Source organism: Primulina eburnea, chromosome 1, assembly GCF_022965805.1.
Source record: "Primulina eburnea isolate SZY01 chromosome 1, ASM2296580v1, whole genome shotgun sequence".
NCBI classification, from domain to species: domain Eukaryota; kingdom Viridiplantae; phylum Streptophyta; class Magnoliopsida; order Lamiales; family Gesneriaceae; genus Primulina; species Primulina eburnea.
Genome location: NC_133101.1, coordinates 11900882 through 11918851, shown reverse-complemented (window position 1 = coordinate 11918851; position 17970 = coordinate 11900882). Strand labels below are relative to the sequence as shown.

Genomic DNA, 17970 nt, shown 5'->3' with positions numbered 1-17970 from the left:
TTCTTATTGACGAAGTATTTAATATTATGTTACTTCACATTTTGCAAATAACAACGAAGTAATTTACCTGTTACACTTCATTATTTTTTATTTTGATAAAGTAATTGTTAAAAAAAGACTTCGCAATATATGACTTAATACACTAATATAATTAGTATATTAATAAATTACACTAATATATGACTTAATACACTAATATAATTAGTGTATTAAAAAAAGACTTCGCAATATATGACTTAATACACTAATATGATTAATATCCATGAATCCACAATTACATATTCATCAATCCACAAGTAACCCAAAAAATGTATCCACAAAACCAAAAGTATATACAAAAATCCACAATGACAAACAAAATATTTATCCCAACATACACCATCCATCTAAGCACCTACATAGGAGTAAAAAAATTCACTCCATTCACTTCTGACCCCGTCATATTGACATTGGGTGTAATATTGGTTCTTGATGCATTCTGCAAACTGAAATTTGAAAAAGAAAATACATTAGATTCTTCTATTTCGTAAAAAAATTGACAGATATAAAATATTTCAGTACTAGTAGAGGCAGGTTTCATTTAAAAGTACGAACTTATTTCATTTGCATCTTGAAATAACACCGGATAAAAATTCATTACAGAATACCCCAATTGCATGAAGACAATTGCACTTACTAAGCCAAAAACACACCCATTTCTTGACAAGACAAGCCTTCATTTCTCACGACATTGCACACATCTGTTCCTCATTCAAACCCACCAATACAAATCTTAACCAGAAAAACAAAACAAACACAATCGCATCCAAAGCACACAAAATTTACACTTCCATACAGACGAATCAAAATTAGCTTAACTCAATCAATTCAATAACAAGACACAAGCAAAACAAGATTTTCACAAAATGGGAAATGCCTGATTAATCAAAAATGCACCGAGGAGAAACTCGATCAAAATAATTATTAACAGAGTAGTAATCAGGTATCGTAACAGAAGAACCCTAGATTTTGTGCTAAAATAAACAGATACAGCAAATACTAACTAAATCCCACAATTTATGCGGTCGAGAATGAGCTAACAAATCCAAAACCAACAAAAAGCAAACAAATTTGAAGAGAAGTACAATAATATGAGATCTATTGCGCCTCCTTTTTGTAGTATGCTCGTGGGATTTATGAAAGATCAAAGAACTAAAGCTGAATTTGAGTTCGCTGCTTAATTTGAAGATGAGAAAAATGCAAGAGGGAACCAATGTTAAGTACCAATCCGATATGAGGGAACCAATGTTAAGTACCAGTCAATTCCTTCAAGATGGTTAGTTGCATTTACATTTGCGTGAGGACAGATATAGACAAAAAAAAACAGGAAAAGACAAAACCAGATCACCTTAAACTCCAACAAAATCTGAAGCAACCCAAATTCTTGTTTCAAGAAGCAAAATCAACTTAAAAGTAAGAACAGATTGAATTTGTGCCACTTGGAAATGATACAAGAATCTTGAAAAAAAGACAACACTTACAGGAACAAAATTTCCTTTTTTATCGATAATATAAAATATATCACAATGACAACAATTCATCTCAAGCAATTATCTCAACAATAAAATATACCCCAATGGCAACACATTATCTCAACAATAAAATATATCTCAATGGCAACACATTATCTCAAAAATAAAATATATCTTAATGACAACAATTCATCTCAGTCAATCACAAATTTATCCCAAGAAGAAATTCACCATCTTCTCCAAGTGTGGATCATCGCAATCGACTATCTCTTTCATGTACCTCATGACACAATATCCACACTCAACCGAACCACTTTGTTTCAGATTACCCTATAATAGAATTGAAAAGTTAATGCAACAATCATAATCTAATTAATAACCACTACCAATTCATGTACTCATAAATAAGTACGATACATACTGTCAATACTTTAAAACCTGACCCTTTAGAAATACCCTTGGAGGCATTGTACATCTTCACCCCACTATGTTTTAAATAGTAAGAAGTTATATTTTTGCATATTTATAAGTTAATGTATTCAAAATCAACATAAGCTACTACCTACTTTGTCACAATAGTTTTCCATGTATCATCTCGATTCCTGTTAGACGTAGAATCCAATAAATATATCATATTCTTATCTTCGTTGACGATTGTCAAGATCCAATGGTACCTGAAAAAATGAAATTACAGCATTGAATACCATGAAGTAGAAATCTATAAATAACTAAATTTTTACCCAGTGTTCTATGGGATGAGGCAGATGCTATCTCTACACACTGCTTTCAACTGGTCAGAAATAAGTTGTGATAATTCACGGCCATCTGTGCCAATCGGGCATGTAGGTATATTACCGGGATCCACAAACGAAAAATAATCAGCCTTGTCTTTTTTCTTCAAATCTTTGTAGAGGTGACTGCATGATATAGATGCACAAATATATCGTTTAGAAAATTTTCAAAATATGAACAAGTACCACAAAAAATATTATATAAATGCACAAATATTGTAAGTTAGACATTATATACTCCATGTAAACTAAAATTTGTCTGGCACCTATATCCCTCATCTTCATAAAGCGTACAATATCTTCTCTTACCAACCGTATGCTTTTAGGACGTCCAAACATAGCGTCCTCAAACTCAATGCATATGGTATCCGATTCATTCAGCAATCGAACAACATGAGAGTAGATATACTTGCACGACATGGGTAATGTTTTCTCAATTTCTTTGAAATTTTCGCGCTACTAGGAACATCCGCAAGCACAAATGATTGAGGTTTCCCCTTCCTCTACAATTTAAAATATTATTCATTCAAGTATTTTAAAATAAAACATTGTTCAAGCAACATATCTGACAGTTGCAAACACAAAGTCAAATGAAAACCGAAAGTACCTTGTCGTTGGAAAAATAACCAACTCTTTAGGCCAACCAACAATGACTCCAACAGCATCATCGATGATTGTTGGTCCAAACTTAATGGGGATCGGAAGCTGTGCTTTTTCATCTAAGACAACATCAATAGATACCTTGAAGTTCTCTTCCCCAAGTGAAACATGGTGAATCATAACATTTGGAACTCCATCTGAGCCACCACTTTTTCGCGTTCTTTTACAACCAGGTGACATTTTTTCCCCTTTCAAGAACAAAAAGACATGATATATTTTTATATGGAGGTGAATATAATTTAATTGACATCAAAATTCAGAGACATACAACCTTCGTATTTGAAGTGCCGCAATCATAAAATTCTTGCACATCATCTGACAATTTTGAGTCTTTCACTCCTGGGAACTTTTTTGATGCTACAGTCTCAGAAGATCGATCATTGATTAATGGAATCACAGCAGCAAGTTGAGACCTTAGCATTTCCAATTCAGCTTTCAAACTTTTAGTCCCTCCGATTGCGCTTTTACATTTTCAATCACAGCTTTTGAGATTGTTTCTCTCTTATTTCTTGGAGTTTTAAAGTATACTTGTGGTTTTACGAAACCTCCCACACCTCGAACCCTTCTATAGTGTTCTTGGCTTCCTAAGGCAGCGGTTAACACGTCATTCATTCTAGAAGATTTGAACTCTCCTTTGCCTTTCTTTTCCAACAATTCATCCTACAATTGGAGACATGACAAATCAATTCACAATCTACAGTGTTATTTATCTAGGCAATATGGCGATTGAATAAAACTAAACATTTACAATTTTTTCAGCTACTTCTGATGTCTCCGAACATGTTATGTTGCCAGATTTGTCTTCTCGAGCTTTACGCCAAAGCATAGATCTATCAACTTCCTCATCTTCAGCAACCAATTTTTTGTTCCGCTACAATTTCAAAACTCATATGTTTAATAACATGAAGAACATGCTAAAAATTACAAATATATTGCTCTGTTTCTTACCAGTTCAGCCTCCAAGCCGATGTAACCCTTGCGAGACATTCTGTGGTGATATTTACAATGCATGGTCCGTTGTTTTTGTTTTTCATGAGTAACCTGCATCATTATGTTGGCTCGGTTAAGTATTGAATTTAATAAATTCGTGAGGAAACATATCAATTATACCTCCCATGATGGATCCAGTCTCGCATCCACAAATGCTTTCCAATCCGCTAGTGGGATTTGATACTGACTTGGTGGAGAAATCAACTTTTCAGGATTATCTTTGTTCGGCCAAACAAATCTACTAGTCAATTTGTTTTTGAAATCTCGCCACTTCTGAGATGCTGAATTCATCACAGCATACTGACTTTCTGGCGCTAGTTCAAAGACATTCTGCAACAAAAACAGATTTTTTAGAGGTGCAAGTATGATTGTAAATTCAAATTGAAGCTTGTACTTACCGAAATCTCTTCCCACAGTTTTTGTTTTATGGTTTCTGGAACTTCAGGCCATGACTTTATACTGATTGGCACCATAGCTCTAGCAATAGAACCAATGTATGATTGTAAAGCCCTTCCATTTGCATTGAATGCTGGCCGCCCCATGTCATCATAATCAATCTTTGCTTTTTTCCCCCATCTGGCAGTAGCAATTAGTTTGCCCATCAACGTAGGGCCTTGCTTGTTCCTCTGCACATCTACAGGATGTTCTTTTCCATCAGTAAGTATAGGGTGCTCTGCATTAGTAACGTCATTTAGCTTATCATCATGTACTCCTTGTATCATCTCAATTGTAGCATTTGTGTCCTTTTTTTTACGACCCATTGAGCCTTTTTCTACATATTTACATGAATGAAACCAATGTTAAAACCTACACAATAACATTAACCATTAAAATAACATAAACACTAATTCTATAAGACATGTATAAACATGACATAAATAATAACAGAAACAATAATAACATAAATAATAAACATGAATTGTAGAAACCTGACATAAATAATAAACATGACATAAATAATAGCAATGAGATTATGTTTATAGCATAACAAAAAACATGACATAAAAGTGAAACACATCATTTTTTCTTGTTCGTTTCCCATCCACCCTCAGTTTCTAATCTAAAGTAACTTTCATGAGCCGGAATACAATGATTATCAACATCATCAATTGGTCGAGAATCAGGAATACTAGTCCAACCATCATCATCTCCCTCGTAACATCGATTTAGCACAGTGAGTACAATTGACCACCCTTTTTGTAATGGGTCATCAATATAAAAAACTTGATCGACTTGACTTGCAAGGACAAATGAGTCATTCTTGTGCCCTATTTTGTTCGTATTGACCAAGGTGAATCCACATTCATCATTGTTGATTACTCCTTTGTCATTTGCAGCCCACGCACACTTGAAAAGAGGAACTTGAAATTGATGATAGTCCAACTCCCATATTTCTTCAATCACTCCATAGAAAGTCATATCAGTCGTCAAGGGATTCTTATATTTGGCACTACAGACAAGCATGGTGCTAGCAACTAGAGAAACTGTTTTGGCAAACTCTCTCATCATCCCGTACCATTGTTTGGTATAAATTGCTATTTATCACGTAACTACTATACTTAATGACTTGCCCACGTGGACCATGAGCCAGCCATGTCAATGTTGATGTTGTTCCACCATTGCAGCTATCTATTTCAGCATCTACCAGAAATTTATACAATTAGAATAGGGTGATTAAAATACTAGCTCCAAACTGTTCACCGCAAAATGCATAAAGCAGATTTATCCACCTAACCTTTGCACGAAACCAGTAAATGAACTTCTTATTGTGAGCATCTTGTATCCACCTTTCATCTTCTCTTTTCTCGGAAACATTGACTTCAGGAAATATTTATGTTCACTGTGGAAATATTTATATAGAAATTTGTGTTGGATATTAAATATTGACAATCAATCACATGTGTGCAGGATTATAGAATAATGCAATACACTTACATAATTTAGGGAGATACTTCTTCTGTATTTTCCATCACAGTCAAATGTGCTTGTTGAAGGTCAACTTGTGGCACTATAATTGGTGTTTTGCATGCTAAGAAGCCAGCAATGTTTGATTGGGGATCGCGATTTGATTGAGGGACCCCAATAGGATCAAGGTCATTTAGGTATTCCGAACAAAACTCAATTGCTTCTTCGGCTGAATATCTCTGAACAATGCAACCTTCAGGATGTTTTCGACTGCCTACATAGCTCTTAAGCACCTTCATGGATCTTTCGAACAGGTACATCCACCGGAAGCACACTGGTCCACATAATCGAACTTCTCGAACAAGATGAACTGTTAAGTGAAGCATGACATCGAAGAAAGAAGGGGAGAAATACTGCTCCAATAAGCAGAGTGTAACAACCAAGTCAGATTGCAGCTTATCTAACTTGGCTACATCTATCACCTTGCAACAAATATCTTTGAAGAAGAAGCATAATCTTATGATGGCATATCTTACATGTTTTGGTAACGCATCACGTATGAGTATTGGCAGGAAATGCTGCATTAGAACATGACAATCATGAGATTTCAAGCCAATCAATTTCAACTCAGACAAGGACACAAGATTTTTCAGGTTCGATGAGAAACCTTCTGGGACTTTTATATCCATTATCGACTGACAAACTTGTAACTTTTCTTTTTTTGTGAATGAGCATGCAGCAGGAGGAAGATATATTCTTTTTTCACCAAATTTAGGTGCCAATTCAGGCCTAACTCCCATTTGAACCATGTCCAACCTAGCTGCCACATTGTCCTTGGTATTTCCTTTAACATTCATCAAAGTATTAATGAGAGATTTGAATACATTTTTCTCTATGTGCATCACATCGAGACAATGCCTAACATGCAGGTGTTTCCAATAAGGAAGATTGAAAAAAAATTGATTTCTTCTTCCAACATTTTCTGAAATCTGTTGATCCAAAATCTTTTTCTTCTTTACTATCTTCCAAATTATTGTCATTTGCATTCTTTCTCTTTTCACCTTTCACAATAATCTTCTTTCCGAAAACACACCTTATGTCAGAAAGCTTGTCAAACAAAGCAACCCCAGATAATGGTGTCGATGATTCTCCATGTTCTTTCATACCATCTAACTCTTTCATTTGCCTCCGATATGGATGAAACCTTGGTAGGAATCGTCTATGACCAACAAATGACATTTTCTTCCCATTTTCCAAATGCTTTGCACAAGTATCTTCTTTGCATACTGGGCATGCATAATAACCATGTGTAGTACATCCTCTAAGGTTACCATAGGCTGGAAAGTCATTGATGATCCATAGTAAGACTGCTTTAAGAGTGAAAAATTGTCTTCGATAAGCATCATAGACACCATCAACTCCATCCCACAATCGTTGCAAATCTTCAACTAACACATCAAGATAGACATCTATATCGTTTCCTGGCTGTTTAGGCCCTGAAATGAGCATAGTTAGCATGATGAATTTTCTCTTCATACACATGTTTGGAGGCAGATTATAAGTGACCAACATAATTGGCCAGCAACTGTACGACTACTAAGGTTGCTATAAGGATTAATGCCATCAGCTGCAAGTGCAAGGCGAAGATTTCTTGGTTCACTTTCAAAGTTGGGCCACATATGATCCACCAACTTCCAAGATGGCGAATTAGCTGGATGACGTAACTGGCCGGGAACTCCTGTGGTTTCTGCATGCCATGTTAAATTTTTCGAGGTATGTAGAAATTTAAACATGAGCTTAAATCTTGGTATGGGAGGGAAATACCATGTAACGAACCGTACTTTTTACCATTCAAAATTTGCGGAAAAATTAAAATTTTTCTTTAATATAAAATAATCTTCAATATTTGCCATAAAATACCACAACCAAATCCCCCATAAGAAAAGGTTGTCAAAAGAGTCGTTCATAAAATATTTGAAATTCAACATCACCAATAAAATCTGCTAACAAAATACTTGCTCAAAACATCTCCCATAATATCATATAAATCAGAGTATTTTTAAATTTTGCATAAAAACGTAAACATGACGGTCCTCGGGTTTAGCCTCCCGCTCAGTCCAAGCCTGCCACTTGGTCGCCACCTCCTGTCTCCTCATCAACATAAGCACCTGCATCGATCAAGTCTAGTGAGTCTAAAGACTCAACACGTATAAACTGGGAATAACGAGTATTACATAATAAAACCACATACAACTTCAAAATATAACATATATACTTGAAACTTAAACTTTGCGTAATAAACTTGAACTCTTAATAAACTTAAACTTTCATAATAACTTTGAACTCTCATAAACTTCTTTGAACTTGAACATACATACTTTGAAACTTGAACTTGCATAATAACTTGAACTTTCATAAACTTGAGCTTTGCATAAACTTTGAACATACATGCATACATAATATGACGTGCCATCACATAAACTTTTCTTTAAACATGCTTTCATACTTCAACATACTTAACTTCATCATTTTGCGTAGAGGATGTTTCAAAGCAAGTGACCCATAACATAATAAATATCTGATCAGACAAACCACAGTACTGGGCTGACAGAGACGTATCCACTGCCACATACATGAGATCCCTGTTCATAATTTAACAGACCAGTTGATCCACGTTCATAATTTAACGCTTCACAACCACGATCCCTGTTCATAATTTAACGCTTTCCAATCCTAACTTCGAACCCGTTCATAATTTAACGTGGTGGAGAGGTCCTCGGCCACATTCACCGACTTCCAAACCCATTCACTTTTGGTCACAAGACATTTAGCATACCTCAAAAACTTCAAATATTTTCTTTGCACGTCATACATACTTATTTGGCGCTGAGGGATTCGTTGGATGTCAATTGGGTCGTTGCTGCAACATACTAATATGAATACATAAACTTAACTTGTACAACTTAAACGTAAATGTCATGCTTAATCCCAAGCTAAATAAATTCTTAGAACATTCTATAATTTCCCATTACATAACCCTGTAAAACATCATATTAAACCATGGTATAAATCCTCAAATCAAACCTTAAATAATAAAAGAATATACCTAAAATCTGAAGGTACACGGACCCCGTCCCTAGGTCCGTATCATGGTCCGTGTCCGTGCGCTTAAAAATTGTTGTGATGAAATAAGAAGGCACGGACCCCGTGCCTGCCTCCGTGTCTGGGTCCGTGTCCGTGTCCGCTCTGTTCGACGAATTATTTTATGAAATTTTTTCGACATATCTATTCTCCCAATTAACACATAATGCATCAAGATTCATCACTATGAGACCATTCTAGGACACCATAACAATGAACTAAAATTTTATAATCACCTTACAATTCATACGACCCAAAATACTGTCATTTATATTAAAGTTTATTTCTTACGACTTCTTAATAATTCAAGCTCTTAACGACATGAATCAAAACCTCAAAAATACTCTAAACATCATTACTAACTTTCTTATATGCAGCAACGATCACCCGTCGATCTCCAACAAAGCCTGCAACATAAAAACTTCAAGAACATATTAAAATTCATAACTTTCTTGAAACACGATTTGAGCAGTCATACTAAAAACTCCATAACTCACTCTTTTTAATCCAAATAACTCGAATTTTATATCAAATCGAACGTATCAAAAAGATCTACGTTTTTGTAGTTAAAAGTTTTCTCAAAATCTTTACTGAAAAATCGCAGTATTTTTCAGAACAGCAAAAACGTTTCTAAAAAAATGCAGTTTGAGCAGTCCTACCAAAAACGCCATAACTCACTCAATTTTCATACAAATATTTCGAATTTTATATCAAATCGAAGGTATCGAAAAGATCTACGTTTTTGTAGTTGAAAGGTTTCTCAAAATCAATACCAAAAAATCGCAGTATTTTACAGAACAGCAAAAACGTGAATTTGGTGATCCAAAATTGTTTCAAACTTGATCTAGACGTGATTGCTCAAACTTCTACGCATCGCACATATAATTTTCGCATAAATAACAACACAACGCATACTATGACAAGATCGATGCATCAAGAACAGAATATACGTGTCTTTTGATATTTAAAATACCGTAACGACGATACCGAAGCGGAGACGATACGGGAGACGATCCGGGACGAACTTGGCTCAATTTTCTTTGAATAAAACTAAACTAAACTTGCTGGAATTTGTAGAGATTGTACGTGTGTTGAAGGGAGAGGGGAGAGAAATAAAATGAGAGAAGAATTGATATCATAGAGTTTTACAAACATTTCATTCCTTATAGTCAAAAGTTTGAAAAAGGTGTTTGAATGTGTTTTGTGTTGTGTACGTGTATATGTGTGTGTAAATGTGTGAGTGTGTGTGTGAGTCAAAGTGTGTGTGCTTGTGTGTTGATATATATATGTGTGTGTGTGTGTATATATATATATATATATATATATATACATATATATAAATAATTGTAACATATATATTTAATATAATAAAAAATCTATTTAAAAACATTTAACATACTAATTTAAAATAAATTTCATATTAACCCCATTATAAATTTTAAATTTAAATAAGATGCACAAAAACTACAACTCTAAAATTTTAAAATCAATTAATCATTTAAATAATTTAATTAAGCTCTTAAATTACTAAAATTAATTAAATTATTTAAAATACTCCATCCTTATCTTAAATAAAATACTGCATTAAAATTTACTAAAAATCCTCCCGATCTCCTTTCCTCGATCTCGCCTCGAATAATCGCCTGAAACATAAAACTCTAAAAAACATTTTAACGTACATTAAATAAACATAAATAATTAAAATAATAAATTTCATAAATTAAATATATGCATGCATTAAAATCATTTAATAAAATACATAAGGAATTTAATAACTTGCACGCACTTGGTTCATATGGACTTAAAATTTTCGGGACTTCACATACCACAACAACTTTGCAGGAACACCTTTCTTCTCAACGTTCTTCTTGGTTAGCTTACACCGTGACAAGCCACATTTAGGGCAGTTTACGCAGTTTTTATATTGCTTCCTATAAAGAATGCAATCATTGGAACAAGCATGAATCTTTTCATGACTCAATGCCAAACAAATCAATGTCTTTTTTACATCATAAATTTTGGTTGGCAGGTTGTGATTATCTGGTAGCATATCCCCAAAATCCATTAGTAGATCTGAAAATAGAGCGCACTCATCCCATGCTTTGGTGTTGCATAGTCTCACAATTGCACTCAACTTTGTGTAACGCTTACATCCATTATACAAAGGTTTCTCTGCTTCCTCCAAAAATTCCATAAACGCTTCTGGATTTTCTGTATAGTTATCACATGCTGCCTCACACATATTAGTAGTTTCAAAGTGTCCGTGATAGTTACCAGTTGACTCCTTGTTTGTGCTCCAATTTACTTTGTCACTTTCAGCAGACTCACCGTGCCAAATCCAATTCACATAATTTTGACTAAAACCATGGAAATAAAGATGCTCTCGAATGGACTTAGCTGGTCTTTTTTTAAGATTTTTACATGTGCAACAAGGACAATGAATTAAATTGGGGTCAATATGGGGATTCTCTAAACAACATCTGATAAACAGTTCCACACCCTCCTCGTACTGTTTTGACCTTCTATTCGAGTGAATCCAAGATTTATCCATTTCAATACAGCAAAATACCAGAAATATATAACAATAAATTTGATCTAAACCTGAAAATATGACATTTAATAATGTTATTTTCAATTTAATTTGTTGAGCGCAAAAAAAACGAAAAAAGACTACCTATTGATTAACAAACGAAATAAGACTACACAGATGCATATAAGTTAGAAAAAAAAAATCGACGGAGACAATGAATAAAAAACACCGTCATGTCCAGTCCTCAACACACAGTGCATATAAGTTAGAAAAACCGAAAATTAGACAATGCCTAACAAGAAGGGGACAACAAATATTTTAGAAGATGCCGAACATTAAGAACCCAGAGACGCACAACCAAGGCCTTAGAAAACAATACGCACCTCCAAAGAAATGGTGTGTATCTCAACCACCAACCTCATCAGAAACTATTGAGTCATACAGAAAGGGAATTCTCAACTAGTAGCTCTTGATAATACAAGACAATAGACTACTGAGTCTTTGAACACAACAATATATCAATTACAGTACCGAAAGACCTACCAATCGCTTGCATTAATTCTGTCAACACGTGAGCCGCATAGAAAACATGCAACCCACTATTCAGGGGAAAAAAAAGAACACCGAAGAAAAACAAACCATTTTCCGTCAAGCTAGTATATCTGCAAGATTCTTGAAAATTTGTAGCATATTTTCGACTAAGATCATATTGCCTCAAATCGAGAAAACAAAAGATCAATGCAGGAGAACATATACATACATGTTTCTTGCTAGAGAAAATAATTCCTAGATACGTATAGAAAATTATAAATCAACGTGGAAAATGCAAAATGGAAGGGAAAATATTTTACTACATCTAATGGAATACACTTGACTTATAAAGTCTTAACACCATGTATTTCAAACTTTTGATAAGGTTGGTGGTGGCCATTTTCAATAAATAACTCAATAGTGGTACGACAACAAGAAATTAACCAATTATCGTTCCAATCAATACCATACCTCGGGAAACTGGTGCCGGACTAACACAGGTAAAGAAATATCGTTCCAGTCAAAATGGAGAAGAAACAAAGTCGCAGGGGACGGCGGTTGTGTATCTCAGTCGCTTTTTCCGTCTCAGTGCATTGAACGGTGGTGGTGGTGGTGTTGTTTTGCTTCCCTCTTGGTGAGTGGAACGACGGTGGTGTTGGTGGTTCGAAGCGAACGACGGTGAGTGGAACGGCGTGGTGTTAGGGTTAATTTTGAAGGAAAATGTGGATCCATCTAATGAGCTCGTCCCTGAAGGATATATGATATAATCGATATTAATCAGCGACGGTTTCTAAAAAGCCGTCGCGGATTTCTACTAGTGTATTGAAGGATACAGTTATGGAAATTGGATATCTGATATAAAAAACTCAAAATCTACAAGTGAATTTGTATTCACTTTAGGAGGTGCAACAATTACGTGGAAATATTCTAGACAAATTGTAATAGCCAGATCCACTATGGAATCTGAGTTTATAGCTCTTGAAAAATGTACTGAAGAGGCTGAATGGCTGCGTCACTTCTAGGAAGATGTTCCAGGATGGGAAAAACCAGCGCCGGCTATATGCATACACTATGATAGCCAATCTGCAATTGGAAGGACACAAAATAAAATGTATAATAGTAAGTCTAGGCATATACGTCGTAGACACAATACCATTAGACAACTACTCTCAACTGGAGTTATCTCTGTTGACTATGTAAAGTCAAAGGATAGTATAGCGGATCCGCTAACCAAAGGATTAAACAGAGAGTTAGTTACAAAATCGTCAAGGGGAATGAGGCTCAATCCTATAGAATAAATTGGTGCGAAGGAAAAACCAGCCTACACTAACTAGAGATCCCAAGAACTAGGTACAATGGGACAACCTAATTGCACTAATTTGGTATATCACTGTGGGGGCTATCCCTAGTCCATTCCTATTATGAAACAGTGAATGTTGAGGATAAGCTTACGGCTTTTAATGATTCTAACGAGATAAATATAGAATCACCTATGTGAGAGAGATGTGGGGCCGCTTATAAGGAATTGCTAGGCTCAATTCTAGACCCTCTCGCAGAACCAGGCGTGTGTTCATGGCCAAAACGAACACGATAATGAGAACTGAATAGTATCAGGGAGAGTCTTGTGTGAAGTATATCTTAATTTACATAAACGGCAGAACAGTTCAAGGACAACATGTCTACTGGTCAGCTAGTAAATCAATTATATTTCATAAGGGAAGGTTCAAAGGGTAACACCTATCTATCCTATGCAGGATTCAACTGTAGAACTTTGTCACCGAGATTTATATCAATTTTCATTCATATGATGGATTGTTGGAAATTTGAATCAAATTTAGAGTTTGAATGAAAGTTATTACTCGTGAATGTGGGAGTGCCTTTTGGCTCTCCACATTCTTGAGTTGGTTGTGGCTCATTATTGTGGAGTGTCTGTTGACCTTCCATGTTCTTGAGTTACTTGAAGACTTTTGGTTCTTCATATTCTTGAGTTAATGAGAAGATTAATTGAGTTAATTAATTTTACATGACTCTTGGTGTGCATTTTGTGGCGTATAAATAGTGTGCTCATTTCCTCATTTCATGTACACGAAAATTTTTTCTCTTTCAAGTATTCTCTTGCATTTCATATTGTTAGCTTTTCATTTGGCCTCCGTTAAAATCTCGGTGATAAAGTAAAGGTACGTTTTCAGTTCGCCGTAGTAGTGTCTCGTGCTAAGTCACTGCTGGTTGTTCCGTTGTATCCTGGGAAACAGACGTCAAAGACGATCCTCAAAGAACATACATGAGGGGACGAATCTGTTTTAAAGACACTGTACTTTGTACAGGTCTCGGTTTGGTTTACTTCATTTATAGCGTTTCTCTACTGTTTTCTCTTTACTTATATTGCTCGCTGGTTTTATTGATAAAAACATTTCTGTACTGTACCATTTGATATATATTGTGCAACAAAGAGAAACTCACAGTAGGCACGAGGGTAGTCCTTGATATGACTACACTCACAATTATGAGAGCACTCCCCCGTGATACATGGATGTGCTAGTGTTTGGGTGTTTGTTAGCAATTGTTCCTGTTGATGATTCATTTCAACCTTGTTTGTGAGTCTAGTTTTTTCGTGTATCCGACAGGTTGATCCAATTGTACATAGTATGCTTCATGAAGACCCTGGAAATGTGAGTTATTCTGCTATGGGTGGGCTATCCGATCTAATCCGAGAACTAAAGGAATATATTGAATTACCTTCAATGAATCCAGAACTTTTCTTAAGGGTCAGCATTAAACCTCTCAAGGTAACAAATGATTATGCAGTTTGGAACTTTCATTTATATCTTGCTTTTATATTTACTTGTTCATAATCATGCACATCTGTGTAAGGAGTTCTTCTGTATGGACCTCCTGGAACTAGCAAGACATTGTTGGCTAGAGCAATTGCTAGCAACATTGATGCAAATTTCTTAAAGGTAAGAAGATATTGTTGCCTCTGTTTGTGTTTTATGCTCAAATCTCCGATTTTTTTGGAATAATGTATGTGTTATGTGTGCATGTTCTTGCGAATTTGTGATTGAAGGTGGTATCAAGTGCAATTATTGATAAGTATATTGATGAGAGCGCAAGATTTATAAGAGAGATGTTTGGTTATGCCCGCAACCATCAATTAAGGAAATATATTGTACATCGATGTCATTTTTTTGTCTCGTGAATATGATTGGTAAAAATTCAAATTTGATTTGCATGAAAGGCAATAAATCTGTTCATTTGTAGCCTTGCATCATTTTCATGGATGAGATCGATGCCATTTGCGGTCGTTGTTTCAGCGAAGGAACTAGTGCGGATCGTGAAATTCAAAGGGAACTTATGGAATTACTGAACCAACTTGATGGGTTCGTTTAGCTTGGAAAGGTATTTCTCCATATTGATCGAGTCGAAATAAGCATTTGAGTTTCAATACAATATTAATTCATTGAGCTGTAGGTTAATCAACGACAACTAGTTTGTGTAGATTGTGACTTGTCTAGATTGGTGTATGCAGGTGAAAATGATAATGGCCACAAACAGACCTGATGTTCTGGACCCTGCCCTTCTTTCGCCCGGGTCGCTTAGACAGAAAAATAGAAATACCATTGCCTAGTTAGCAATCAAGAATGGAAATTCTGAAGATTCATGCTGCCGGAATAGCTAAACATGGTGAAATAGGTTATGAGGCAGTGATTAAGCTTGCTGAGGGTAAGCTAAAAGATATCGTTGTATCACTTGATTTTTTTTAAATATAGTTGAAGTACACATTGTTATTGACGAGTTGGGATGGCCAGGGTTTTAATGGAGCTGAGCTTCGAAATGTGTGCACGGAGGCTGGGATGTCAGCAATTCACGCAGAGCGCGACTATGTTATCCATGAAGATTTCATGAAGGTAACATTTTCTCAATTCTTGTTATCCAAATTAATTTTATGCAGTTAGCCGATGAGGGATGAACTTAAACGTGTTTGAGATAAATTATGATCAACTATGGTGATGGATAATTTTTCAGGCCGTAAGGACATTGAATGAAGCTAAGAAGCTTTAATCAAGTGCACACTATAATACGGATTTTGGAAAAGACTAGGAGCCTTTGAATTTTCCTATTGGGTATGTCATATATATTTGGCTGGCTGTGATCTGTTTATCTTTCAAGTAACATTTGTTACATACTATGTTCCGCAATTCAAGTTCAATCTCTTGATTCTGGCTGAATCATTTGAGGGTTGAGATGGTCTACCTGGTGTGGATCACCAGCAAAATAAGGGGTAGGGTCCCATCCCAATCCAATGGTAACAACTAAATCAGGTCTAGGTCGTATGATGTAGCATAGACTTTTCCGAATCATTGAATGTCTAAACTATTTTTTGAAACATTGAGCTGAGTGGCAGAAGGCCAAGAATTACCAAAATACATACTGATAACATGTAATGCATATGAAAAAATTAAAAGAAAGGGAGCAATGCCTCTCTTGTTGGTCTCTCACCATAAACCTAAAAAGCTAGGTAAATAAATAAATACAGTAACATGTAGCAAACAGGATGGAATGCTACCGTTTGGTGCCACTGCTGTGCTTCCCCTGCTTCTTGATGAACCTATTTATCACAGGCAGCCACGAGTTAAAACCGGAAAAACAGCGAAAAAAAGGTTAAATTTTGGGACGAGAGAAAAACGAGAATATACATTCCCTCGTAGCAACGAAATGGTTGTGAAGTCCTTCAAAGGATGAAATATATGGAAAGCTATGCAGAGTCATAATTATTATTTTAAACTTGATAGAATTTCTAGATTATAAGTCATAAAATAAAGAGAATTTTTTTAAAAAAAAGAAAAAAAAAATATTTTATCAGTTCTAACCTAACATTTTAAACTTTCTTTCTTTACAATTTATAGCTTGAAGTCTTTATTTTTATTTATTACTTTCGTTACGCGACAATTTAACCATTTAAGAATCCAACAACGATATAAAATCTTGGATAATTTTTCACTATAATTGAATATTGATATACATAATAAATTAAAGAACTCGAAATCAATTTCAAAATTACAGATATCAAAATTAAAAGAAATTCAAATCTATGACTTTTTAAATTTTTTATTTTGGTTTCAAATTATTGTAAAAGCTAAAAAGTTAGAAATTTAAAAAATATTTGTACATAAATCGGTCGTAAAAATAGAAAAAAATCTAAAAATATCAAGATAAAAATAATGACTAAAGAGTTTGCGTGAGTTAAAATGTCTGAAACTCTATAATACGATTATTCAAACATGAAAATAAAACGCGTTCAAAAATGGAGTGACACTCTCGATTCGATGAAATAAAGAACGTTGTGTTGTCCCGATCTTTTTGAAACAAGTAATTGTTTGTGATATTCACGTTTAAGCTACGAACTATTTAGCGACAAATATTCACAAAGATAACAAATGATCTCAAACGAACTTTCAAAAAACTCTTCTTTGACAATTCAAGTGAAGAACAATCAATGAACGTCACAGCATTATGAACTTTGATAAGTTTGATTTGAGAAACACACAAAGATGTATATAAAGTTAAGCTTTGAAAAGAGAGAAAAATCTCAATCTTCAATAATTTGTTCATCTAAAAGTTGCAGCTTTTGTTTATATATAAAAATACAATAAAATTCATAATCTAGGGTTTTCTTGATTGATTCTGCATTGCGGTGCGATAGGGCGGTGATTTCTGTCTGTTAGGGCGGCTGGTTTCACCTGTTGGGGCATGCTGTTTTGCGCGTTGGGCGCGTCCTGGCTGCTTTTCGGGGTCATTTCCCACTCAAATGCTTTGTTGCTCGATACGACTTCATGGAATGCTTAATTGAACTCTTTCAAGCGTTCAAATGAACTTGATTCCTCATATTTAATTATCATCAAGCTTGTTCGAT

General features: G+C 34.9%; 2 protein-coding genes and 1 long non-coding RNA gene across 3 annotated transcripts; 1 reads left to right on the top strand and 2 right to left on the bottom strand.

Moving 5' to 3' along the window:
- Positions 1 to 274: 274 nt before the first annotated feature.
- LOC140827804 (uncharacterized) lies at positions 275 to 2533 on the bottom strand. The gene is made up of 5 exons (XM_073190655.1): positions 2367 to 2533; positions 2078 to 2185; positions 1933 to 1996; positions 1743 to 1841; positions 275 to 485 (listed from the first exon to the last, which is right to left on the bottom strand). The coding sequence occupies exons 2-5, from the start codon at positions 2143 to 2145 to the stop codon at positions 387 to 389; spliced, it is 330 nt and encodes a 109-aa protein (XP_073046756.1). The 5' UTR covers positions 2146 to 2185; positions 2367 to 2533; the 3' UTR covers positions 275 to 386.
- Positions 2534 to 3382: 849 nt separating this feature from the next.
- On the bottom strand, positions 3383 to 12756 carry LOC140827796 (uncharacterized). Its single transcript, XM_073190644.1, has 6 exons — positions 12659 to 12756; positions 4351 to 4724; positions 4073 to 4282; positions 3911 to 4003; positions 3711 to 3833; positions 3383 to 3622 (listed from the first exon to the last, which is right to left on the bottom strand). The coding sequence occupies exons 2-6, from the start codon at positions 4711 to 4713 to the stop codon at positions 3398 to 3400; spliced, it is 1014 nt and encodes a 337-aa protein (XP_073046745.1). The 5' UTR covers positions 4714 to 4724; positions 12659 to 12756; the 3' UTR covers positions 3383 to 3397.
- Positions 12757 to 14682: 1926 nt separating this feature from the next.
- Positions 14683 to 16275, top strand: LOC140811391 (uncharacterized). The gene is made up of 5 exons (XR_012113446.1): positions 14683 to 15016; positions 15124 to 15455; positions 15586 to 15779; positions 15866 to 15964; positions 16083 to 16275. It is a non-coding gene; the product is annotated as an uncharacterized lncRNA (long non-coding RNA).
- Positions 16276 to 17970: the final 1695 nt, after the last annotated feature.

What these genes read in the sequence shown, in the direction of transcription:
- LOC140827804 (XM_073190655.1), bottom strand. Translation starts at nt 2,145, where the DNA reads ATGATATATTTATTGGATTCTACGTCTAACAGGAATCGAGATGATACA. An exon ending in CAGGTTTTAAAGTATTGACA is followed by an intron (nt 1,842 to 1,932) that starts GTATGTATCGTA and finishes ATTCTATTATAG; the next exon opens with GGTAATCTGAAACAAAGTGG. An exon ending in ATCCACACTTGGAGAAGATG is followed by an intron (nt 486 to 1,742) that starts GTGAATTTCTTC and finishes TTCAAATTTCAG; the next exon opens with TTTGCAGAATGCATCAAGAA.
- LOC140827796 (XM_073190644.1), bottom strand. Translation starts at nt 4,713, where the DNA reads ATGGGTCGTAAAAAAAAGGACACAAATGCTACAATTGAGATGATACAA. An exon ending in AACTGTGGGAAGAGATTTCG is followed by an intron (nt 4,283 to 4,350) that starts GTAAGTACAAGC and finishes TTTTTGTTGCAG; the next exon opens with AATGTCTTTGAACTAGCGCC. An exon ending in GACTGGATCCATCATGGGAG is followed by an intron (nt 4,004 to 4,072) that starts GTATAATTGATA and finishes ATAATGATGCAG; the next exon opens with GTTACTCATGAAAAACAAAA.